We start from the raw sequence: 27,351 nt of genomic DNA, 5'->3' as shown, positions 1-27,351 counted from the left end.
TAAAATTTAATAAAAGCAATTCAAAATGAAATTTGATAAAATACTATTTAAAATGGAACTTGATAAAATACAATTTAAAATGGAATCTAGACAAAATACGATTTAAGATGAAATAGTAATAAAATACAATCCAAAATAAAATTGTAATGATGTACAATAATTTAAGATATAAATAAAATATAATAACATTATATTTCGGAGTCGCCTTTGCAATCTACCGTATTTGCCGGCGTATAAGATGACTTTTTTGCCCTGAAAAACATGCCTCCAAGTGGGGGGTCGTCTTATACGCCGGGAGGACTCCGACTCCCACTTCGAGCTTGAGTTGCAGCCGGGAGGGAGGCTGGGGGAGCGGTGTGTGTGTGTGTGTGTGTGTGTGTGTGTGTGTGTGTGTGTGTGTGTGTGTGTGTGTGGCGGGTGTCACTCGCCACGCGCTGCAACCTTTCCCCTCTTCCTTCCTTAGCGGTGTGGGGAGGAGAGGATTCAAGATCCTCACGTGCGGCGTACTTTTCTTTTCTTTTTGCACGCAGGTTTTGCATGCGGGCGGCTGTAGGTTAAGGATGGGGAGCCCCGGTGGGTTATCAGGTTTTACGGTGCTTCCAACATGTGCGAACGGTGGGAGCGGAGAAGAGAGCGAGCGAGCGCCCGCTGTGTGAAATCCTGCCGTCAAAGCAACACTGGGGAGGCAGGGTATAAATTTACCAGGTTAATGTAGCAATGGTGATTAATGCCCAGAACATTGTTTGCGGGTATTGGGGTGTGTGTGTGTGTGTGGTGGTGGTGAGGAGAGGTTGTCCTTTGAATGCGGAAAAGTAGGTGTGACCTTGTGTAGGAAAATAAAGAGATCCTTTTTAGCGTGTTTGGCTTCTTTGCCTCCCCTCGTTCGTTTTGACGTGGAGATAATGGCCTTCGGGCGGAGGGGAAGAAAACGGTAGCTGGATCATTTCAAATTTCACTTACTCTCCTGCCTCACTTCAATATGTCTGAGCGACTCCAGATACTGGAAGACTTTTTGAATGAAAGTGTTACCTCCATTTTTTTTTTTTAAAGAGGGCCACTTGGGAAAAAAAAAAAAAAAGATTCTAAGGAATTCCTTGTTTCTTGATTAAAGAGAAGGCATTGAATATACTGTTCCTTGGCAGCCTTTTCAGTGTCCGGGTTTTGGTGTGTGTGTGTGTGTGTGTGAGAGAGAGAGAGAGAGAGAGAGATCAGCTGTATTGAGAAGAGAACGTTTCCTGTGTTCTCATTTTATTTACAACATATTTTACGCTTAATGGTAAGCAATGAAAATATTTTTAAAACTCATTTCTAAACTCCATAGCTATTTGCATATTCTTGGTTCAAAATTGGATTAGCTCATTTCAAAATTGTCCAAAGCAGAAAAGTGCGTCAAAAAAAAAAAAAAATGCAAAAGTGGAAGGTGTGTGGAAGAGGGGTAGTCTTATACGGCGTAGTATATAACAAACTCCATATTTTGAGTGGAAATGTTGGGGGTCGTCTTATACGCCCAGTCGTCTTATACGCCGGCAAATACGGTACCCCAATCAATCCCACATATGCAGATCTCAACGGAATCATTTTGTTTAAATACTGTGCTACTTTAAATGTTATTTTCAAGTTCTGGCCAGACATAAGGTAAGTTATTTTGATATGGGTATCCCAATGGGTCATTCGTCTGATATATAGACCAAGATACCTGTCTCTCGTCCTCTTATACAGGCAACAGTCATATAGGATGTGAGCCAGGTCCTCTACCTCTGCCGCTCCACAAATGCAGAGAAGTTAACAGATAATCCATCATTCTTTTACTAAAATGATCAAAATAATAGCTGCTGCTTCTCAAAATGGGACCAATAGTACTCTTCTTAAATTTATATTGACTATTTTTGTTTCAAACACTCCCAAGTCCCATTTCTTTTTACTTGGTTCTAGTAAAATATAAACATAGAACCGCACATAGAACCGGTAAGAAAAAATTTGGAAACCCACCACTGTTCCTTATGCATAATAAGCAGTTAAAATCCACTGCCCCAAATTTATGTTTCAAGCTTCTCTTTGAACTTACTTTTTATTCATTTTAAGCACATGGATAAATGTGTCCAACACAATGAGAGGAATGATGAAGAATTTTAGCTTTTCAATATTTTGTGATAGTAATTTTTCAGCTATGAAAAGAAACAGAAGTTTCTCAATCATGTCTTTAATCCTATAAAATTCTTCATCATCCCGTCTCATTGTGTTGAACACATTTATGCAAGTATTTATTTCTTGAATGAATGGTATTTAAAAGTAAAAATTGTGTTGCTAACAAATACTGACAGAACCTAGATCTTGAGGAATCTTACAACAGTTAAGTATAGTGGGCATTTTTTAGTTAATATTTTTTTCCCTAGCAGATAGTTTTGCTAATGGCTATAGAATTATTCAGGGGTGTCAAACTCATGTCATCACATCATCACGTGATGTATCATGACTCTTTTTGCTTTTGCTAAAACGGGATGGGCGTGGCCGGCATGTGATGCATCTAGCCTGCGGGCCGCAAGTTTGACACCCCTGGAATTACTTATCTGGGTAGAAATACTGAATACTGTATAGATGATTAATGTGGGGAGGGGGTTATGTTAAAATTTCAATTGAATGGATTTAATGCTTCCACCTTGTTTTTATTGCATAATTATCCTATTCAAATAACTATATGGGAATACAAATTGTTACCTTCTATTTCTAATATATTGATAAAACTTTCTTACCATAGAGAATCTGGTACTGAGGGAAGAATAAAATGCTAGATGCATTTTTTCAATTGTATGTTTTCCCCGCAGGTCCTGTGGTTTTATATGCTGTGATGGATGCTGTACCAGTATTACGATGGAAGGAATTTATGAGGTACCTGGGACTGAGTGAAAATACAATTGACAGGATTTTTTTTGACCATCGGCATGCGCGGGATGCACAATATGAGACACTAAAAGAATGGAGACTATTAGCAAACCATGATGCTACTATGGAGCGCATCAGTCAGGTTCTCAGTAAAATGGACCTAAGTGGATGTATTGAGGAAATTCAGGAAGCACTGGCCAAACAGTGAGAGACATTGTATTATTTGCTTCATTTCCAAAGAGAATTCACTGGTGCACAGTTATTGTATCTTCAAGTTTATTTTCCCACTGTACCATAAATGGATTTTTAAAAATATACTGTGCACCTCTAACATATGGAATCATCCAGTTTTAAGTGTGTGTGTATATCTCTGTGTGTATATCTGTATATATCTGTGAGAGGGAGGGATAGGGAGGGAGGGAGGGAGGGAGGGAGAGAGAGAGAGAGAGAGAGATCATGTTGTCCTGGTCTTTTTCCCAGAGTTGGATGACCAGTTCCTTTGTTAGCCTTCTATTTTTTAATGTCCTTTTGTATATGCCACAGGGAAAATGTAGGCAATTTCATCAGATGCTTTGTAGTTTATACTTTACAGTATAGTTTATACTTTGCAGTATAAGAGTTAGCTATCAAGTATTCATCCACTATAAAGTCAAACATGTTTGTTTTGTTTTTAATGAATATAATTAAAAAACAAACATCGAACTTGTGAAAGAATATAGATCTTTATATTATAGATCTTAATATAGTTCTTAAACAGGGAAGGAATGAACATATTAAGGGCGGGGAGAGGGGGCTTTCAGAAAAGATTATTCAGTTTTAAGGAAGAGGAAAGTATAAGAAAGAACACCACCACCTTGATTTTGGATTCTGTAAGATGAATTAGAGAGAAACTCTGCCAAGTTTCAAAATTTTGCTTTTCTTCCCTACAATAATAAAGAGCATTCCTGGAATTCCGTTGTGCCTGTTTCTTGTGTTTGCTTATCTTGAATGGCTGCATGCACACTGTTTTTATTAGTAAAGCTTAATTTGTATACTAACTACACAATAATGTTTGGTATCTAGGATTTTCAGACTGGAGAACTTTACAAATCAGTATATACAACTAGTATTAAATGCATGAAAGAGAGATAGACAGAGATAGATAGATAGATATTACAAATATATTAAATATAAATATATAATCTATATATATAAAAGCGAAATGCCACTCACGCATCATCACAAAATCTCCAGAACTGTAAAGCCTACAAACTTGAAATTTGGCACATATGTTCCTCTTGGCTTCTAGGTACTCACTAAGAAAGGATTTTTTCGAAATGACCATCAGAGCATAAGTATTTTGTATATTATTATTAACACACTCTGATGCTAAGGAGTTCTACTCCCCCTCCCCACCTGAGAAGAAATCTGTTCCAAATGCAAAACACAAGCAGAGGAGTTTCAGTTTTAGTTTCACAGCACCAAGCAGCTTTAGTACAGAACAGTTGAGCTAAGCCATGCCCAGGCTCCCTGCTGTCTCCTTGCTCACACAGCAAATGCTGTTTCAGTTTCCAAACACACTGACAGGAGCTAACCAGATGAATACCGATGGACACTGGTAGGCAAAGGCAGAATTCCCCCCTCCTTATTTTCCTCCCCAAAAACTAAGCCCGGCCACAGTTTCGTAGCAAAGCACGGATATAGAGCTAGTATATAGTATAAATATAAATCTTGGAGTCCTAGTGGACAATAATTTAAATAGGAGTCAGCAGTGGGCTGCAGCTGCCAAAAAAGCCAATGCACTCCTAGGCTGCATTAACAGAGATATAGAATCAAGATCACATTAAGTGTTAAACAGTGGTGGGATTCAAAAACATTTACTACTGGTTCTGTGGGCATAGCTTGGTGAACATGGCTGGGTGGGCATGACAGGGGAAGGATACTGTAAAGTCTCCATTCCCACCCCACTCCAGGAGAAGGAAACTAAAATCTCCATTCCCTCCCCATTCCTGGGGGAAAGTTACTGCAAAATCCCATTCCTGCCCCACCCCACTAACCTGCTTTCCAGCTCTGTTCTCCTGTGCAGTGCAACCAAAGAAAACCCAGCTGATCAGCTGGGACTCAGGAGGCACAGAATAAATGGGGGCGGGGCCAGTCGGAGATGGTATTTGCCAGTTCTGCAAACTACTCCAAATTTCCACTACCGCCACATGTGGTTGGAAAAAATGATAAAACAACGTATAGACTTAAAACCAGAGACATTCTTACTGGGAATCTTCCCTGAAGGTTACAATAAAGAGATAATGTATTTGATTATCAATGTATTAACAGCAGCTAGAATTGTATTTGCACAAAATTGGAAAAATAAGAAAATTCTGACGGAAGAGGAAATTATTAAGAAAATAATGGAACGTGCAGAAATGAGTAGATTGACAATGGCAATTAGAAAACAGGAAGAAAAAGATTATTATAAAATTTGGAATTTATTCTATGAATGACTAAACAGAAGAGTAAGAAATTGAAATATGTAATAATAGTATATCATAATAAATTGAGTTAGACTGAGTAAGAAAATGAATATAATTTAAGTAAAGATTAAATATATTTTTGAAAGACAGTAAGTATAATGTTAATGATAATATAACAATTGATAAATGTGATATAAAATATTGATTAGAATGGTTATAAATATAAACAAGTAAGAAATGTATGATAATATTATGTGCACAAGATATATGTACCCAACTAACACACTGTTGAACAGAAAGATGGTTTTGTCTTTGTTTTTGTTATAAAAAAACTTTTGCAAAAAAAAAAAAATCCACTACTGTTTCTCCAGAACTAGTCAGAACCTGCTGGATACCATCTGTGGTGTTAATACTTTATAATGCCTCAGACCTGATTAGTCCTCTCTTTATTCTAAAATCAATTGATTCCATGGAAATAGCAGTTCTGAATCTCTTTTCAACTTCTTTGAGTGACCACGGGAGAATCCTTGTCATTCAAAGGATTCCCCTGAAGAATATGAAAACACCTTAGAGGACTTCAGCACCTTGAAGGAGAGGACCTGGGATCCTGGTGAAATTTCAAAGAGGTGCCCTATTTTTATCTGTATTATCATTGAGGAACTGTCACTTCTTTCCCAGAACACACACCTTGCAAGTTGGTGGCTATTATGGATAGAAACACTTCTCTTCTGACAGTGAAAGACCTACAGGGAAGCTAGAGGACTGCAGGTATGAGACAAAACGGCACCTGACCAGTCGATGTCAGAGAGACCAGCTCTACTTCTCTGTCCTCCTCCAGAAACTTAGTTTCAGATTACTCCTTTTCAATAAATTGGCCCCTAATGTAGTCATCCTATATATCTCCACTCAACAGCAGGACTCCAGAAGAAGGCTGCACTATAACCAGAACTGTGCCTGGATCCAATCAACCTCCTTGGGAGAATATCTGGTAAGACTTGACACCCAAGGTTAAACTGAAAATTTTGAAATTTCTATTCCTGCAACCTCTCAATCAGTTCTCACCTGGAGAAATTGGCCTTTAGCTATTCCATTTCCTCTTCCTTGCCATTCTGGTTATGTAGGAAGTGTGAGATGCCATCTGCCACCTGGCCCCCACTCCATCTTTTGGACTGAGAGTCAGGTTATACCCTCCGCACATGTCATGACCCAGAAGAACATGGTCACATGTTGCATCTTAATGCTCCTGTATAGGTAGGTAGAGCCACAGGTTCTTCTTCCCTTGACTTCTCAGGAAGTCCAATATCAGGCTGACTCTTACATATTTCTCCCCGTGGTACTGGGACAGAAAGAATGATCCAACTTGGTCCCTTCATGATATTCTTTCCAGCATCTTTCACAAGCTGTTCTGGGCCGTCATCATTTTGCTGTACTGCAGTTAGGATGCATTCCTGAAGGTGAATGAGCAAAATGAAGGTGGGCTCTTATCCGCCTAAAAGAGCAGAGCAACATTCCAGCCCTCCTCATCCTGCGGTTGCAGGAGATGGTATAGCTTGGATGACTCAACTGTACGTGCAGATTTTAACATCTCTCTTGGAGATACTATCATGTTGCCTGTTAGAGCAGTTATGAGGAGAAACTATGTTGATTGCAAGAACAACAGGTAATAGGAAAAAGAAGCCACCAGGACTGGAAGCCAAACATAAGAATGGTTGCAGGAATTGGGTATGTCTAGTTTAATGAAAAGAAGGACTAAGGATGACATGATAGCAGTGTTCCAATATCTAAGTGTCACAAAGAAGAGGAGGTCGACATTCTCTAAAGCAGGGGTCTCCAACCTTGGCAACTTTAAGACTTGTGGACTTCAAAGCTGGCTGAGGAATTCTGGGAGTTGAAGTCCAAAAGTCTTAAAGTTGCCAAGGTTGGAGACCCCTGCTCTAAAGCATCTGAAGGCAGAACAAAAAGCAATGGAGCGAAACTAATGGACAGAATGACTGTTAGAACAATTAATCACTCGAACAATTTGCTTCCAGAAAACGTGGGTGCTACAATATTGGAGGTTTTTAAAGAAGAGATTGGACAACCACGTCTGAAATGGTATAGACCAGGGTTTCTTGCTTGAGAGGGAGTTGCACTAGAAGATCTCCAAGATCCCTTCCAATTATTGTTCTGTTAGATACATTCAGTGATAACATATTAACATTTATGTATAGGATTTGTTGATCTTCCCTTTATATGTAAGCAAATGAATACATTTAAAACAACATAGCCTATATCCCCTGCTTTAATTTCGCCCTTGTAATCAGAAATGCTTACACAAAATACAAGTATTTTAAAATAGCATATGTCTGCGTCCTGCGATGAAGACGAAATGTTAATGTCCATGCATTAGGAAAAAAGAAACGGACCATTACAGGCATGCTAAAGCCGCAGAGCGATTGCTTTCGGAAGTAGCTCCCTTCTCAGCAACTTTAGCATGTGTGGACTTAAACGCTCAGAGTCAATAGGCTGCATGATGAATTCTGGGAATTGAAGTCCACACCTGTTAAAAGCTGAGATTGAGAAACACTGAGCTAAAGGGAGGCATTCGTTTTTGCTGCTTTTGAATTTACGTGAGCACCAAAGTTTAAGGCAAGGGTCTTCAAACTTGACAGCTTTAAGACTTGTGGACTTCAACTCCCAGAATTCCTGAGCTAACATGACTGGAGGAGGAACTCTGGGAGTTGAAGTCCACAAGTCTTAAAGCTGTCAAGTTTGAAGACCCCTGGCTTAAGGGGAAGAGAGGAAGTTTGATCAAATGCTGGACGCACTCGGGTATCTGTACCGATGCTAGAACTTGCGCAATTGCGAATGAGATGCGTGTCCGCAGTTCCTGGAGTATCTAGACGAGGCTTTTATGGGGAGTCGCCAGTAAAGGACGACACTTCCGGACGCTTTGAACGGTTTGGCGGGAGGATGGCGGTGGAGGGCGGCTACCTGGAAGAACCGAGGCTGTGGGTCCTGGAGGCAGCCATGGCCCCCTTTTCCCCCCGTGAAGAGGCCACGAGGGGCCCAGTGCTCACCCCACCTGCCGGTTTAGAGAGCTCCAGAGGCCGGACTCGCGGCTTGCAAGGTAAGCAAGGTTTTGAACCCGTAGCCGGGCGGGTTCAGTTCAGTCTCAAAGGGATGAGAAATATAAGAAATATATTTGTGAGCTGAACGCCTGGGAAAACAAATGGCTAGAAAGGTTTATTAGTAAGACTTCGTTGCAGGCGATGCATGCTAAGCCTGAGCTTAGCCAGGGATGAATTTTTTCGGTTACAACTTTTGCTGACTTATTAAAATGTCAAATGGTCATTGTGATATGGGACTGCAGAAACATGTCCTTTTACTCACTAGCGTAAAAGAGAGTTTCTCAAAATGACTACTGTTTTCTACACATGGGAATTCTTAAAATCAATTCAATAAATGATGGTTGTTAAATTTTATTTAAAATTTATTTAAATTTTATTTTATTAATTTTATTTTTATTACCATAGTACACATTTTCCTGAATTGTCATAAGGCAGAAGATTTATTTTTGCAGCTAATGTTTACGTGCAGATTTCTAACCATTAAATAAGATTTCTGCTCTAACTATGTTTCTCTTTTGTATGATTTAAAATTGAATTTTAAAAAATCATTTATGCACGTATTTCAGGGGACATATTTATGTTATCACATCTGAGAAGACACCTCAATTCAAAATGAATTACAGTACCTCTTTAATAATTTCTAAATTCTGCTTTATCAAACTAGTTCATTCTCTGGAAAACATTTTGTTCTATTAATTGATAAACAAAAGCATTATGTGATAACTTATCTGTCAGATTTATTTTGCAATTTTGCATCCCTCTAACAAGTAGTTATCATAGATTCAGGATAGGCACTTTTGTCAAAACTAAAGGATACAGTATATGAAGGGCCTTGTGAGTTAGAGATTGCATATTTACATGTGCATACATAGAAAAAGAACAGTTGCACACTAGGATCCCATACCTTGATGCAACTGCAGTTGCTCAGAAGATACAGATGCTAGCTAGATCAAATGTAGTTCAAATCTAATAAAATTGGGAAAAATATTTTGAAGACCTAAACAAGTTGATATTAAAATTTGTATGGCAAGGGAAAAAGGTGAGAATAAAATTAAAACTGTTACAAGATCTTAAAGGTAGAAGAGATTTGGTCTTCCAGATTGAAAGTTGTATTACCAAGCATCAGCACTTTCGTGGGTGAAAGAGTGGGTCAATCTGAGAAATATAAGGCTATTAACATTGGAAGGTCACGATTTCCAACTGGGATGGCATGCCTTCTTATGGTATAAGAAGGGTTAAGATACATGGCTACTTCCAGAGGCATCACATTAGAAATTCACTATTACTAGCATGGACAACAACACTATTTGAAAATGCCAGGATGGTTATCTATAATAGAGGCATGGATATATCCCAATGTCATAAATATGGATAAAATTATAAGATATAAGGACCTATAATTAAACGAAAGGGGAGAACTAAAAACACAGCAAGAATTAAAAAGATTAGGAATGGACCTATCATAGTGGCCACAGTTGCAAATACAATCTAGGTACAAAAAAGAAAGGCAGGAATATGGGTTTTACAATGAACCAAATGAGCTAGACCTGATATTAATGGGAACAGACCAAAAATTAATTAGGATATACAATTACTTATTAACTCACAAATTGGAAGAAGAACAAGTAAAAAATGATAATTTGGGCTAAGAATTTTGGCTACACATGAGATATGGATAGGTGGGAGAAATTATGGAATAGGAATCATAAACTTACAATGTCAACAGCATACAAAGAAAACCTCTATAAAATGTTTTACATATAGCATTACTCACCTGCAAGATTAGTGAACATGTATAAAAACAAAAAAGTTAAATGTTGGAAATACAATCAGACACCAGGTTCATATTATATGTAGTGGACATTCCCCAAAGCCAAAAAATATTGGAAGAAAATACACACATGCTGGAAAATATGATAAGACAACAAATATATCTGAAACCTGAGACATTTTTGTTGGGCATGATTCCAGGAAATTACAATAAGGATAACACATATTTGGTTCTACACATCCTAACAGCAGCTAGGATTGCATATGTATAATGTTGGAAAAACCTAGAAACCCCTGCAGACAATATTATCAAAAAAATTCTGGAATGTGCAGAGATGGATAGGTTAACCCTAAAAATTAAAGGAGAAGAAGGTTCGGACTATTTCATAACATGGGAACTATTCTATAAATGGTTAAATGACAGATATTGAGGTTAGAGGAGTGGAATTACATGAAATATGGTTCATAGGAGAAAGAAAAACAGATGAGTAAATATTTCTGATGGTTATATAATTGATACTACAATTGAAGACAATATATGTTATATGATTGATGTTAACATATTTGTTTATATATTACTGCATATTTATATATATATATATGATCATAATGACAATGATGACATTTGTATGATTGTATGTTAACATCTTGGACACCTAGAGAGCGCACTGCTCAACATAGAAAGGAAATGAATGATATAAAACAATAAAAACATTTTTTTAAAATGTAGTAGAATCTTTGGAGAAATATTTTTTTTACAACAGCATTAACCAGGATCATGAAGAAGGGTGCTAACAATGTAGTTTTAAGTCTGTCTCAACATTCCCACAGTAATGTGAGTCACATTACTGTTTTTGTCCTGTTTCAGCAGTGAGAAACAGCAATTGATTCTCTTCCACAAACTTTGTATTTGTATTTATTTGATTTGTCAATCACTTACAAGATACAGGTATAAGAATAGATATAGTTTTGAATACATGAGATAGATACAAGAAAAATAAAAAAACAATAGGACAGGGACGGTAGGCATGATTGGTGCGCTTGGTAGCTGGATGGAGGGAAGAGTTTCCCAAGGACTTTGGGAAGTGAGTTCATACTTTCTCACATGAACTTCAGAAGAATTTCACAACAAGCCAGCACTTTTATTTCAATTCTTTTTAAATTGTTCAGAAAATGTTATGAGCCTGCTTGTGACTGCTGTTTCCAATAATATTCTGGTTATTTTTACTTATATTTGCTTGCATAATAACAATTTTCTTTTTTTTATTTGTAATTTTATAAAATGGAGGCATTAGCTTATTTTTCTCAAGGCATTTCCATTCTAACAGTTTTAATAATCCAAATAATAATACATTGATAAAATCACCACCAGTCAATTGCAAAAAGCAGCTTTATTTGGACCTGATGGTAAAGACTGCAACGACGACACCATTAAAGCCAACTTCTTTAACACATTCTTCGGCTCAGTATTTGTAAACAGCAATGGATCATGCCCAATATTTCCTAGCCGTTCTCACAGATAACAACAATGATCTAATACATATCGATTTCACAGAAGACAATGTTGAAAAAGCAATACGCAACCTAAAACCATCTCTATCTATTGGACCGGATGGAATATGTGCCTACTTCTTAAGAAAGCTATCCACTGCCATAGCCAAACCTCTAAGCATAATCTTTGAAAAATCTTTCAGAACCAGCTCCTTGCCTAACCTATGGTCACAAGCCACAGTCATCCCCATCTTCAAAAAGGGAGACCCAAGCCTAGTTGAAAACTACAGGCCAATCTCCTTATGCTGCGTCCACCTGTAAAGTCATGGAATCAATTATTAACCAATCCATCATCCTTCACTTAGAGACAAATAACCTACTCTCCAATAAACAATTTGGTTTCAGGAAAAACTATCCTGTAATCTGCAACTCTTACACTGCAAAAACATATGGACGACACAACTCGACCAGGGTAAAACAATAGATGCAATCTACATAGACTTCTGTAAAGCCTTTGATTCAGTGGTACACCACAAACTACTCCTAAAAATAAAATCCTATGGTATCTCTGGACAACTGAATAAGTGGATAGAAGCATTCCTGTCAAACAGACAACAAATGGTCAAAATCGGGAGCGTCCTATCAAATCCAGTACCTGTCAATAGTGGTGTTCCCCAAGGCAGTGTTCTAGGACCAACTCTCTTCATACTCTACATAAACGACCTCTGTGATCATATTAAGAGCAATTGCGTTTCTCTTCGCTGATGATGTAAAGCTGTTCAATACCACAGACAATACTGCTACCCTACAAAAAGATCTTGACTATGTATCCGAATGGTCAAACAAATGGCAACTTCAAATCTCAACAAATAAATGCTCTGTCTTACATATTGGCAAAAAAATCAGAAAATAAAATACAAGCTGAATAGTCAAGATCTTGTTGATGACCCAAGCTCTGTAAAGGACCTTGGAATACTCACCTCTAATGATCTAAGTGCTAGAGCCCACTGCAACTACATAGCCAAAAAGGCATTAAGAGTTGTTAACCTAATCCTACGTAGCTTTTCTCTGGCAATATCACACTACTAACCAGAGCATACAAAACATTTGCTAGACCAATACTCGAATACAGTTCATCAGTCTGGAACCCACACTACGTATCTGATATTAGCACAATTGAGAAAGTCCAGAAATATTTCACAAGAAGAGTTCTCCACTCCTCTACTCGCTGTAGAATACCTTATGCCACCAGACTTGAAATTCTAGAACTAGAAAACCTTGAATTACGCCGTCTTCGGTCTGACTTAAGCATGGTATACAAAATCATACATTGCAATGTCCTACCTGTCAATGAATACTTCAGCTTCAACCATAACAACACAAGAGCACACAATAGATACAAACTCAAAGTAAACCGCACCAAACTTGATTGCAGGAAATACGACTTCAGCAATAGAGTGGTCAATGTCTGGAATACTCTACCCGACTCTGTAGTTTCTTCCCCAAACCCCAAAAACTTTAACCTTAGACTGTCTACTATTGACCTCACCCCTTTCCTAAGAGGTCTGTAGGGGCGTGCATAAGCGCACCAACGTGCCTACCGTCCCTGTCCTATTGTTTCTCTTATTCTTTTATTTTTCTTATATGTAACCATTTCATGTATTCACAACTATGTATACATTTATACTTATTATCTTGTAAACAATTGGCAAATCAAATAAATAAATAAATAAATAAAATAAATAAAACATCCTGTGATGATACCCTTAACACTGTCATGCAAGATCTGCCTATCCCAGGTCCTTGGGGAAGGGCTTGATAGATGGATAAACATGCCATATCTTGTCTATATGCTTGGTTGCCTACATAACCAACAAAAAAAAAGGTTTCCCTAAAACCTCTGATATTTATTCATATTAAATATTTCAAAAACTGCATTAATTTTTGTGAAAAACAAGTGTGGTTATAAACTATAATTGATTAGCTTTTAAATCACTACAACTTTTTCCTATTTGTTAATCCCCTATATGTCCCACCAACTACCTCTGGTAGCAAAGTGCTAATGTAATGCTGGTTTTCCACTCAGGACCATGTCAACATGTGGATGTTCCTGATGACAAAAGTGACAAACTATTGTTAGCAAACTGGGGGCTTCCCAAAGCTGTCCTGGAGAAATACCATGGTTTGGGAGTAGTTCGTATGTTCCAATGGCAAGCAGAGTGTTTGATGGCTGATCAAGTATTGGAGGGAAGGAACTTAGTCTACTCAGGTAAGAGAGCTGCTAATAAAAACATTTACAGCCCCCCCTTTTTCTGCAGTTTTTTTTTAATTTTATAGGATTTAAGGGAGAACAATTTAGACTATTTTTATTGAAGTATTTATAATATAAATTAATTTTAATGGCAATTTCTTTGGTAATATCAAATGACATGGATTTGGATTACATTTTAAGCATAGGAAAGTTGGAAAAATATGAACAAAATTTATTTCTTAAATGATACTAATATTCTTCCAATGTTTGAATACCTCTTATAGAAAGTTTGAGGACAAGATATATGAATACTCTGTAGAAAACATTGTTGCTTGATAAGTATGTTTTCCAAGCTAATGGTTGTAAAAAAAATGTTGTACAAGATAGAGAAATGCTCCAGTAGACATTCATAGGGATATCAGTCCTTCAATGAAGGGAGAACAGAAAACAGAAGAACTACTGGAATCCTAATTTCTTGTTATATGGTATTCATTCCCCCAAAGGTGCTTTTTTCCAAAGGGAATTGGATTCTTTGTTTTTCCTTGAAGTTGTTTTACTTCTCATCCAAGAAGCTTCTTCAGTTCTGGGTCATTGTTGTTCTCGGTCAGAACTGAAGAAGCTTTTTGGATGAGAAACAAAATGTCTTGAAAGAAAAACAAAGCCCAGTTGCCTTTGGGAAAAAGCAGTTTTGGGGCAACCATGACCTGGATGACTGAGAATATCTATAGACGTATTTATTCATTCATCAAACTTGCTGTCCAACTCTGGGAAGCTCTAATATTATAATAATATAATCTTGAAAGCTTCTTGGTTCAAAGAAAAAAAGGACTTAGTATAGTGAAATTTTATTCCAGATCCCTATATCAATTTTTCATAGTAGTTAATCTGCTATAATCTTTAATGAAATCACAATTATGTAAATCATGAGTTAGTGTGTTCTGTGAACAGTCTGATTTTAGAAGTTCTTGAATGAAAAAAAAAGTCTTAGCTGTGAATGTTTTTCTTGTAAATTGATGCCTCTTTTTCATTGGCTTTCAGCTCCCACTAGTGCAGGGAAAACACTTGTTGCTGAATTACTCATATTGAAGAGAGTTTTAGAAACACAGAAGAAAGCATTGTTCATTCTCCCTTTTATCTCTGTAGCAAAAGAAAAGAAATATTACCTACAGGTATGATTTAAAATTGCAGTGGGAATTCGTTTAGTGGTAATGGATTGCATGTTCTTAAAAACATGATCTTGATGTTGTGTCATCAATGACCTTGAAGCAACATAGATCACATATATTCTTGGCATGATTATTTGAGAATTAAGGAAAGTAATTATTTAATGAGATTTATTGTCTAATTACTTGCCAAAGAATGGGCAGTTTATAAGTATCATTGAAACAAACATGTCTTAACGTTCTATCGATAGGTTGTAAATAATTTTAGAATGAAATAAAAGGCTGATTGTATGTATATACTTCTTTCTGGAAATTAGGCTATGTTCCAAGAAGAAGGTGTGCAAGTGGAAGGTTATATAGGCAGTATGTCTCCTTCAGTCCCTTTTTCTGCACTGGATGTTGCAGTCTGTACTATTGAGAGAGCCAATGGTCTTGTTAATAGACTCATAGATGAGAAAACTCTTGACTCTTTGGGTAAGTTGACAGATATTAATGTAAAGAGAAATAATGAGAAACAAATCGTTTACTTGGGTACATGCCTTTTTCTGCATGATAAACATTTCTGTTACACATTTTGTTTACAATCAAAAGATTTGGCTTTAAATATATTAGACAGATTGAATGGAGGTAGAATGAAGCTTCTACACAACTTCTAGCTTTTGTAAAGGGGGGATTTTAAAAAATGCAGGTCTTCATTTTCAGTAGGATGGAAAGAACTGAAGATGTTTGTATTTTCCTCATGTCTCTGTCAGCTACTTGCATTATTTGCATCTTACTTGCTACCCTTATTTACAATAATGTTGACAATAATGATAACATTATTGTTTACAATAGTATTTTCCATTTAGTGAACACAATCCAAGTATTTCTCCTTATAGTGAATACAGTTTATTTTAAGGTTATTGATAGTTTATTTTTCCTTTTATAATTGATAACGTTTTGGAATCTGCTTTGACAAAGGGTGGTATAGAGACTAATTAAAATACATTCCATTCTCCCCTCTCTTCCTCCCTTTTTATAGGAATAGTTGTTGTGGATGAATTGCACATGTTAGGAGATTCTCAAAGAGGATATTTGTTAGAACTTCTGCTGGCAAAGATTTGTTTTTTGACTAAAAGAATAAAGAACAAGTAGGTAGCATGAAAAATCATGACTTTACTATTTGATGTTTTAAAACAAGCATATTTGGGGCTTAAGAATTTTGTTAAAATGTTAAATAATTTGCTTGGCAACCATAAACACTTTTTAATGATCACTTCTTATTTTGGAATGGATGTCTAAATCATGGATGCATCATTGCTTAGATATACCCTTAACATGTTTAACTTGGGTTCTGGGAAAGCTGTTAAGTATATACATTTGTTTAAGAAGAATTGTCCCTGATACATTTTCTTGTTTATTATTTGAAGGATTGTTTGACTCTCACTTAGAATGCCTCTTTATATAAATAAGTATTATATAAGTATGAGCTTTGGTGGCACAGTGGTTAGAGTGCAGTAATGCTGGCTACTTCTGCTGACTGCCAGCTGGCCTGCAATTTGGCAGTTCAAATCTCACCAGGCTCAAGGTTGACTCAGCCGTCTGAAGTGGGTAAAATGAGGATCCAAATTGCTGGGGGCAATATGCTGACTCTGTAAACAGCTTAGAGAGAGCTGTAAAGCACTATGAAGCTGTATATAAGTCTAAGTGCTATTGCTATTCAATAAATTACAATCCATTTTTCTTTTTATTTATATCTACACCCTGATATAACCAGGTATGTTCCCCCCAGTCTTAATTAGGCAATTCTGTTTAGTTTGTGAGATTAGCCAGGTAGTAACACCTGCTGAGGCCAATGATAAAATACTGTATAAAGGTTGTCCTCATCTAATGACCATAATCACAACCCACTTTCCTGTTTTAACTGAGATCTTTCACCCCCAATAATATATCCAGTTTGATTTTTGTGTACTTTATCTGATAATGTCGGTGTTGCTTTGGTCGTTTGAAGACTATTAGAAATAAAGAGATTGACAGAAACTGATAAGTCATCCTCCTGCTTCATTTCAATTTTCTAGGCTATGCAGTCCAATTACACTTACTTCCTTGTTGTTTCTAACTTTGGCATTGTAGTCTCCAACATAAGCAATACATTTTTCTTGTATATTTGTCTACACTATTCCTTTGGTTTTTTGTGTGTCTTGAGTAATAAACAGTATGATTGACTGAAAATATCCAATTCCAGCCTTTTCAATTTGCAGATACTTAAAATGTCAATATTTTGTCAGTTTTCTCCATATTGAGTCTTTCCATCTTTATGCTTCTTAAAATACGTTCCTTGTTCCCCACTTTAGTTCTATCTTTGCAGCTGCAGATTTTCTTTTCTTGCGTGGCAACATTAGCAACTGAAGGGCTTTAATTTAGCTACTTCGTAGCATCATTAGTACTCCAACCTTAGCATGTTCCTCAATAGCATGTTGAGTGCTATCTAACCCGAAGGGTTTATCACGCAACTTTATATTGTTAATTGCTTTATCTTATCTAAAGTAGTTTTCTTGGTAAATTAGTAGTGTATTATACTGCCTTCTCCCAAGCAGTATGAAATGACTTTGCCATTGTCATGAAAATGAGCTGCTTTCAACATCTTTCCTATCACTGCTGCCCAATTAATATAGAAGGTTGATTGCTTAAGCTGTTAGCATATACTCCTAGTGTTCTTTGCAAATCCCTCCTGGGAAACCTCTGCATCACAATGAGGACTTGTGGCAGGGTAAGTATTCTTCTAATGCAGCCTTGCTAAAAAATTGTTTTGTTCTCTCTTACATCACGGTTAGGGAGAGGATGCCAAAAGAGTGGTACTCTGGAAGTTGTGTAAAGGTAAAGGAAACTGCTAAACTACTAAGTAGGCTAGTAGAAAGTTTTGGGGAGAAGTTTAAGACTTCAAGTTTTGCACCCTATGGTCACTCTACAAAGGGCTACCTTTGAAGATCACTCAAAAGTTGCAACCTCTCCAGAACGCAGCAGTATAGGAGTTGATTCCATGTTACACTGCTCCTCCATAAGTTACATTGGTTTTCATTGGGCTTCTGAGTGAAATTCAAGGTGCTGTCTATATAGCTCCCTGTGATAGCAGCTAAGTTGTTTTCAGAACCAACTCTCCATGATAGTTTCTTCCCATGTCCAATAGATTGGGCATTGCCCCCAGCCCTCTCTGTTAGCCAATGCCTTTTGAAAGGACTCAGGAAACATTCTGTCACTGTTATAATGTGTGCCCTCTGGAACACCATGCGCTCTGGGATTTGCAGGGCCGTGATCTTGGTAGCATTTCTTAAGTCCTTGAAGACCAGATGTTCCCTTGGTACGAGTTCTGGAGGTTAGGAGATTGTGTCAGTATGATTCTATATTCTTTATGGTTGAGTTGGGCTTGTGCTTGACAATATTATTTTATTAGTAATTGCTGATTTCATTTTTTAACCCAGTGTATACCAACCAGTGTTGTAATTGCAGGGTAGGCAGCAATATAAATTGATAATACTGGTACATAAATCCATCTCCATTATCTATGCTCCCCTGTCAGTAGGAAGTAATAATTGTTGATAGACACAGAATTCATTTTGTAAAACTGTTGACCGTCATATCAATGTGATTTAATACGTTAATAAATTCTATAAATAATTATGCAGTGGATTCAGTTTTCAAAATTCAAAATAAGTTTGTTTATTCCTGCAGACCAAACAATGAAGAGCCTTTTTGTAATAAAATACAAATCATAGGAATGAGTGCCACCCTTCCCAACTTGGATCTTCTGGCTTCCTGGCTAAATGCAGAATTGTACCACACAGACTTCCGTCCAGTACCCCTTCTGGAACAAGTAAAAGTTGGCAACAAGATTTATGACTCTTCAAATGCAGTTGTGAGAGAAATTCAACCTGTACTAAATATTAAGGTAATTGCCCATACTAAAAATTAGTTTGATACAATGCCACTTTTCTATATAAAATTATGGCAACATTTTATGGATATTAATATGCCTATACTATTATAAAAGAAGTTCTGATTTCATCTGAATGTTTATCTTTAAAATTCTTTGTATCATTATATGTATTTGTATTCATTTTATTTTTACTTTTCCACAAGTCCCACATGTAAAATAACCTTGTATGTTTTTCACATTTCCAATAACTGACTAAAAACACCTATATGCACTTTAGATAATTTCTCTGGTGTCATAAGCCAACAGCACATTATTGTGTAAACATTATCTCTTAAATAATTTCAGAATGTGAATTTCAGTCCTTTTAACATTCTCTCCCATCGGTCCATTCATATCTATACACTACTATATACAGTATACTATATATACTTATGTGATCGTCATTTCCATTGCTCCCTGACAGCTTCCTCCTGTTAGTGGAGAAATTGGCAGGAAGTGTAAACTTGATAATGATTGCTGATGATCTCCTCCATGCTGCATCGAGAGCCCAGGATGGATTGACTCCTTCCTATGATGTCATAGCTGAGTCTGTACAAAGATATAAAAGCCAGCCCCCGGGAGAGACCCCAGCTTTTGACTCAGCTCCTTTCAGTCAGTAGCTGTGTCTCTGAAAGCATTCTGTTAGATAGCAATCACCAGCGATCTTCAGTACTTTTTTCCTCTCTTCAAGCAGCTCCCAGGGATTTGGGCAACTGCTCTTCCAGGAGAGCAGGGCTCTCTCTCTCTCTCTCTCTCCTGCAATGTTGGGAGCAGCGTCACAGAGCTCTGTGCTCCTGACTTCGCTCGGGGCTCTGTATAGCCTAAGGAGCGATTCTTCAATCTTGGAGCCTGTTTTCCTGTAGTGAGTGGCCATCTTGGATTCAAGCCTTCCACCATGAGGCGAGCGGCCATTTTGTAAGCCCGAGGGCCATTTATACCCTAAGGGGCTTAATAGAAAAATTTCTAAACAGCTTCTTTCCAACGCAAGAGCCTTTATTTTACAAATGGAGCAAGATAAGGCTCTGGAAGAACTTTCCCCCCCAGTGGAATAGTCTCTTAAGCCCAATAGGAGAAAAAGACGTAGGCAATGCACCCAATCAGTCCAGAGGGAGGTGGCTGCTAAAATCAAAGCTAAGGCTCTAGCCCCTAAGAAGGCAACTCAGGCTGAATTGAGGGCAGAGAAGTGTAGACATGCATCTCTAGGGAGGCAGTTCAACAGAACTATTCAACAGAAGGGAGTGCAACTACAGCATGTTTCAGGTGATACTCGTGGGCCCCAACCAAGCCCTCCCAGGGGAGGAGAAGTTATCTATGAGCCTTTCCATCCTTCATCCTGGTCTCCTGAGGCTTTTGCAGTACAATATGATCCTCAGGATCTAAGCAGATCTGGGCCTTATTTCCAACAGGCTACTGGGCCCTATGCTCCTCCCCCTCCCTCCAGGCCTCGAACCTCTCCTCAATCTAGGCCTGAAGCCACCTTCACTCCCACGGCAGCGGGCCTTCGGCCTTCTGCCTCTACCTTTGAGCATAGACCAAGGGATATCCAAGATGTAGTCTCATCAGCCATTAGGCAGGGATTGGCTGAAGGCTTCAAGCAAATTCTTCAACCTCTGGAAAGGGTTCAGGCCCTCCTCCCTTCTCAATCTATAAGTTCCTTGCCTCATCATCCTGATTTACACAGGCCTCAGGACCTCAGGGTCCATTCTTCTCGACAGAATGGGAGAAGGTTGATGAGGAAGGAAGGCCTTCACCATCTGAACACAGTTACTCCTCTCATTCAGAGTGAGAGGATGAGATTTTTGACCAAAATCTTTCAGAGGAAGAGGATTCTCTCCCAGAACAGACATCCTCTGCATTGGTCTTCAAACCTACTCTCTTTAAACCATTACTCAGCAAGGCCTTGGTCACTGCCAAGCTGTCGCCAGAGGAAGTGGCTCCCGAGCCACAAGGAAATCCCTCTAGCCAAGGGGATTCGCTCTTCTCCAAGCCTGTAGTGCATGCAGAGGTTTTGCCTTCTCCCATTTTGTTCCTGAACATGGTCAAGGAACAGTGCGCTTCTCTTTCGGCAGGTGACCTCGCCCATCTTCTCTAGATAAGCGTTTCTACAATGTCAGCGCAGCTCTGGACAATGCCCTGGCAGTGCCTTCTGTTGACATTCTGGTTCTGGCCTTGTTCTCATCTTCTGGCACTCCCACGGAGCCAGAAGATATCCTGAAACCGGATGATAAACGTTTTGAACAGACCCTCAAGCGCAATCACCAGGCTGCTGCTTGGGCTGTTCGGGCTTCAACAGCAGCATCCTTCTTCACCAGGGCATCCATACGGTGGCTGCACCAACTCCAGAATAGATTGCCTGCTTCTGACCTTCGGTCTCACCAAGACCTTAATAAGATTATTGCAGCAGCGGAATTCACTGCGGATGCCACTCTCAATTCCGCCAAATTTGCATCCAAGGCCATGGCATCTTCTGTAGCAGCAAGAAGACTTTTATGGCTCCAAAATTGGCAGGTGGAGTCACGCCAAAAATGGAAGCTGGCTTCAGTTCCTTTCGCAGGTGATAAGCTTTTTGTCAATGCTCTGGAACCTTATCTCATCGAAACCAGAGATAAACATAAAATTCTCTCTTCCTCTGGGAAGAAAGCCGACTATCGCCCTGCTCCTTATCACCCTCCTGCCTTCCGAGCAGAGACCTCATCTCGCTTCCCCCGCTCTCACAGGCCATACTCCCAACGCCAAGACCAACGGGGGGAAACATCTGGCAGGCAACAACCTTCTACTGGTAAACGGTCCTTTCGGGGGGAGGAGGTTGTTCCTTCCATCGCTCTAAGTAATCCCTCGTTCTCCCCACCCATCGGAGGTCGCCTAGCCTTCTTTGCCTCCAAATGGGAGGAGTCAACTACGGACGCCTGGGTGCTCAGCACTATTAGGTCAGGGTTACAATTGGACTTCCTAACCCCACCCCCCAAAAATTTTTTGGTCTGTCCTGTGTCTCGGGACATTTCCAGGCAAGCCCTCATGAATCAGGCCATTCAGCACTTCTTGAAATCAGGGCTATTCAACCTGTTCCCCCGTCTCAACAGGGACGTGGGCTTTACTCTCGCCTTTTCATCGTTCCCAAAGCCTCAGGGGGGTGGCGAGCCATCCTTGATCTAAAATTTCTCAACCAATTTGTAAAATACACGCAATTTAAAATGCAGACTCTGCATTCTATTTTAGAGAGCGTTCGGGAGGGCGACCTCCTCTCTTCCATTGATCTCACTGAGGCTTACCTCCACATCCCAATTTGGCCTCATCATCGCCAGTTTCTCCGTTTCTGTTATCAGAATCCCCATTACCACTATCGAGCACTTCCCTTCGGCCTCTCATCGGCTCCAAGGGTCTTCACAAAGGTTCTGGCAGCATTGGTGGCATCTCTGTGTTCTATTCCAGTGAGGATCCAATGCTACTTGGACGACATTTTGATTCTTTCCTCTTCCATCCTTGCGGCCCCTTGGGATCTGCAAATTACCCTGTCATGCCTCCAGAGCCACGGATTTTCCATCAACACCAAAAAGAGCCAGCTCTCTCCTACAACCAAATTGCAACACTTGGGAGCAGTCATCGATACCATGTCATGCCAGGTTTTCCTGTCCCCAGCTCGTGGAAAGAGCCTTGCAGAGATCATCAGCCAGATCCAGCAACATCAAATTGTCCCCCTGTCGCTGCTGTCCAAACTTCTGAGGAATATGGTTTTCTGTATTGGCATCGTCCCGTGGGCTTGGCTCCACTCCCGAGCCCTCCAATGGTTCCTGCTTCCCTACCAATGAGCAGGAACCAGCCACTCATCCATCAAGGTCCCACTCCCACCACAAATCCGGAGATCTCTCAATTGGTGGCATTCCCCATCTATCTGGAGGGGACTCCTGTTCAGGGACCCAGACAGGCTAGTGATAACCACCGATGCCAGCCTCCTGGGTTGGGGTTCCCATATGCAGGGCCAGATAGCTCAGGGCGTTTGGTCCAGATCGGAACAGACCCTTCCAATAAATTGGCTAGAGCTCAGAGCCATTTTTCTGGCTCTCAAGCATTTCAGGCAATCAGTGACCGGCTCTCATGTTCTAGTCCTTATGGACAACATGGCTGCAAAGGCTCATATCAACCGGCAAGGGGGGACGAGGTCCAAAGCCCTCATGAGAGAGGCTTTACGGCTGGGGTTATGGGCAGAGAAACACCTGTTATCGATCTCGGACCACATCTCCAGGGTCGACAACTCCCAGGCCGACTGGCTCAGCAGGAGCCTAGTCGACCAGGCAGAATGGTCCATTCCTCCATCTCTATTCAGGGATCTTTCCCTCAGATTCGGAACACCGGAGGCGGATCTTTTCTCCACTCCTCAAAACGCCCAAGTCACCAGATTCTTCACCAGGTTTCCTTGCCAGGGAGCGGAGGGGACCAATGGTCTTCAGTGCAGATGGCCCAAGGGTCTCCTCTACGCCTTTCCCCGCTTCCCATCATTCCGGCAGTAATTTGGAAGATGTTGGAGGAACGTGTGGAGCTCCTCCTCCTGACACCCTATTGGTCAAGGAGGCCCTGGTTTGTGGACCTGGTCAACCTATTGGTGGCTTCTCCTTGGAGGATCCCTGCCCATCTAATCTCCCTTCACCAGGTGGCCCTGCTCCACCCAGAGCCCCAGTGGTTCAAGCTGACCGTGTGGCACTTGAGCGGCAACGGCTAGAGGAGGCTGATCTTCCAGAAAAGATCATCCTCACTATCCTGGCTTCTCGCAAACCTTCTACAAGGCGCATCTATGATGCCACCTGGAAGGCTTTTTCCCGATGGTGCCTCAGGGAGGGTCTTTCTCCTGCTTCAGCCCAGTTGACAGAAGTTCTTAGCTTCTTTCAGCATGGGCTGGAGAAAGGTTTGGCCCCCAACACCTTACGCAGGCAGGTTGCGGCCCTCTCAGTCTTTTCATGGGGTTCGCTTCCTTCCTTATCCCATCACACTTCAGTCAGGAGGTTTTTGAAAGGGGCTTCCAACCTGCACCCTCTGGTGGTTCACAGGTATCCTTCCTGGGACCCTCATTTGGTCCTTAATGCCCTTACAAAGCCCCCCTTTGAACCCCTTAGAACAGTGTCTCTCCGTTTCCTGACTCTGAAGGTGGTGTTCCTTGTTGCCATCACTTCTGCCAGGAGGGTTTCCGAGCTTGCTGCTCTTTCCATCAGACAGGACCTTTGTTCCTTTCACGATGATAGGGTTGTTCTTCGTCTGGACCCCTCATTTATTCCGAAGGTTAACACCTGGTTTCACAGGTCCCAGGACATTGTTTTGCCTGACTTCTGTCCTCTCCTGCACCATGTCTTAGAGCGGCAGTGGCACACGCTAGACGTAAGAAGGGCTCTTAGAATATACATTAAGCGCACTTCCTCCTTCAGGAAGTCGGAAGCCATGTTTGTTTCCTTTTTCCCTTCTCACTTGGAGCACAAGGCCTCTTCTCCTACTATTAGCAGGTGGGTCAGGTCTTGCATTGAGCAGGCCTACAAAGCTGCGGCCCTTCCGGTTCCCCGAGGTCTGACGGCGCACTCTACCAGAAGCGCGGCCACTTCTGCTGCCTGGGCAACCCAAGCTTCTTTGGAGGAGATTGTTGTGCGGCCACGTGGACGTCCCCGTCTCCTTTCATCAGACACTACCATCTGGATGCTTTTGCCTCGGCGACTGCAGCCTTCGGCAGACAGGTGCTTCAACGAGTGGTTCCACAGTCGGTGTGATGAGCCAGACGAGGACCCGCCCGTGGACATGCAAGCTTTGGTATGTCCCATCCTGGGCTCTCGATGCAGCATGGAGGAGAATGGGCGTTGGTAGAAGTTACCGTGAATGCCCTTTCTATCTATGCTGCGAGAGAGCCCAGCCCCTCCCTTGATTCGTCCGGAGAGGGTAAGACATATTTCTGTATTTATTTTGGGCTTTCAGAGACACCTTTCAGTCTGCCAAGTATCTTCGCCAAAGCTGGGGTCTCTCCCGGGGGCTGGCTTTTATATCTTAGTACAGACTCAGCTATGACGTCATAGGAAGGAGTCAAGCCATCCTGGGCTCTCTCGCAGCATAGATAGAGAGGGCGTTCACGGTAACTTCCAACGCCCATTCACTACCAGTTTCCCAGAAGCAAAGTCTACCCCATCTGCAGAATTTCCCCAATCCTCTCTGTGCTCGCTCCATGCTGCACTTCCACATTACACATTACTGTACACCCATACTGCACTTCCCTGCATGTGCAGCACCTCCCACATGAAGCATGATATGCACCCAGCCCATACCACGCTCCATGTAGTCTCCAACTCAGACTTCACCACACATGCACCCTTTCTGCTCTGCCCCATACCCCTTCACATCATTTCCACCCCTGTCCCACATGGCAATTCATGGACTTCCATACTGCTTCCTAACCTGTGCAGTACCTCCTACACAAATTGGGAGAGTGTACAGTGTGTGGCATTGGTCAGGAAAAGTATATGGATAAGGAAGTATAAGTGAGGGGCTGTATGGGAAACACCAGTGAGTCAGAAAGTTTTAAGGGAGCTGCAAGCAAGGTGCATCAAGGATCATAAGAGGGTGTTTGGGGAGTACAAGGTAGGTAAGCAAATATCTCTGAAACAATGACCCAACAAGTTACAAGTTATCTATTTATAACCATTATTCTTAACCATTTTATCATGCACTCGTTAATTTGTTCTTCTGTTTCAAATATCAACAAATATTTAAACATCCTAGCAATCATATTCATCATTTGCAAACAAATCAATTGTCAAATTTTGTTTTATGTTGTTAAATTCCAATTATTTTTTATCTATATTAAAAAAAATTCTTCATTTCATATATATATGAAAACCATTGACAGCTAACTCCGGCTGTAGTGAACTGTTCTTTGACTTCATCTTAAGTTCTACATAGTCCTGTACTAGCAAATCTTGATATGTTGACTATTTGTCTTTGCTCACTGTTTCTTTTCTATAAAATGCTTCTGCTGAAATCAATAAAGACATTTTTGGACACAGCCTGGGTTTATAACTACTCCATATTTGTATTATGGCATTCCTAGCATTATTTTTAAAGTCTACATTTGCTTTAACTTAAAGCCATCCAAACCTCAGTTTGTGTTCTTCTAATTATAATATTATTTTACTTCTCAACAGCACCCTCAAGCCAAATATCAGGCTGCGAAATACACTTTACAAATACAATTTGGGCAATCCTAATCCTTTTGAGTCTTGAAGAATTTTATATTTAAACCTTCCATTTTGTTTCCATAGCCCTAATATGTACTTGTCACTTTCTACAATTAGGGAGATGAGGACCATGTGGTGACTCTGTGTTATGAGACAATTCAGGATGGCCATTCAGTTCTTGTATTTTGCCCAACAAAGAATTGGTGTGAGAAATTAGCAGACATCATTGCCAGGGAATTCTGCAGTATTCAACAAAAGAGTAAGTCAAGAGGGATTGAAGAAGAGGAGGGATTTGGAGAGAAAGCATAAGGTTTTAAGGCTGTTTTCCTTTCTAAAGATCTTCAAAAGATGTCAACCCTTTCACCAGTTAAACTGTGCCAGGAAGGGATCGAAAAGTTGTTGATTCAGTTAAAACGGTCTCCTTCTGGCTTGGACAGTGTGCTTCATCGGACCATCAAATGGGGAGTTGCTTTTCACCATGCAGGTACACTTTTTGTTATCATACTTCTCAATATGTGCAGAGATAGAGTGAAATTTCTAGCGTGGTTGTAACCAAGTGAAGATGGAAAAGAATATTTCTAAAACACATTGAGTTTGATCTGTACGCCTTAAACTGGTGATTGGAAATAAAACTAGATGTAAAAAATTTCAGATAAACTCCTGTTCAGGTAGAAGGAAATGAGTTAGTAATTATGCTGAGTTTATGAAGCCACTAAATTAATATAGGAAAAAATGTTGGCATAAATTGTGGCTATTGTGGTCTATATAATAAAATAATATATAATTATATTTTAATAATAAAAATTTTGAGATAAAATAACAGATTTGAATATAATCAGAAGATTCTGATGATTACTTTAGAATAGACCAATTGAAGGAATAGACATTCAAATACCACAGAAGTAACAGAAATTGAGGAAGAATTGCCTTGCATGTTAAAAATAATTCATGTTGAAGAGAAATCCAAGGAAATGAACTTGGTAGCACTGTTAAGAGGATCTGTATTACATTAACCAAAACTAATAAAAGTATCAGTACTGGTGACCTTTGTTCTAATGCCACCTAGTCTTCACAAAATTAACAACTAC

General features: G+C 39.9%; 2 protein-coding genes across 2 annotated transcripts in view; both read left to right on the top strand.

Moving 5' to 3' along the window:
* Positions 1-3,830, top strand: part of LOC113417192 (tumor necrosis factor receptor superfamily member 1A-like) — a 44,100-nt gene extending 40,270 nt beyond the window's left edge. Inside the window, exon 10 of the mRNA XM_026675442.2 lies at positions 2,823-3,830. Within this exon, the coding sequence (XP_026531227.2) occupies positions 2,823-3,088 (266 nt within the window). The 3' untranslated portion in view covers positions 3,089-3,830. The remainder of the gene's footprint in view (positions 1-2,822) is intronic.
* Positions 3,831-8,150: 4,320 nt separating this feature from the next.
* The window catches only part of POLQ (DNA polymerase theta), a 60,224-nt gene continuing 41,023 nt past the window's right edge, over positions 8,151-27,351 (top strand). Inside the window, exons 1-8 of the mRNA XM_087957241.1 lie at positions 8,151-8,436; positions 13,785-13,967; positions 14,988-15,118; positions 15,430-15,586; positions 16,134-16,242; positions 18,821-19,037; positions 26,381-26,522; positions 26,601-26,747. Of these exons, the coding sequence (XP_087813367.1) occupies positions 8,151-8,436; positions 13,785-13,967; positions 14,988-15,118; positions 15,430-15,586; positions 16,134-16,242; positions 18,821-19,037; positions 26,381-26,522; positions 26,601-26,747 (1,372 nt within the window). The remainder of the gene's footprint in view (positions 8,437-13,784; positions 13,968-14,987; positions 15,119-15,429; positions 15,587-16,133; positions 16,243-18,820; positions 19,038-26,380; positions 26,523-26,600; positions 26,748-27,351) is intronic.

This window comes from Notechis scutatus, chromosome 2, assembly GCF_049901735.1.
Source record: "Notechis scutatus isolate UNSWTSFEM ecotype Mainland chromosome 2, rNotScu1.2, whole genome shotgun sequence".
Lineage (NCBI taxonomy): Eukaryota > Metazoa > Chordata > Lepidosauria > Squamata > Elapidae > Notechis > Notechis scutatus.
This window is presented reverse-complemented; position numbering and strand designations above follow the sequence as displayed.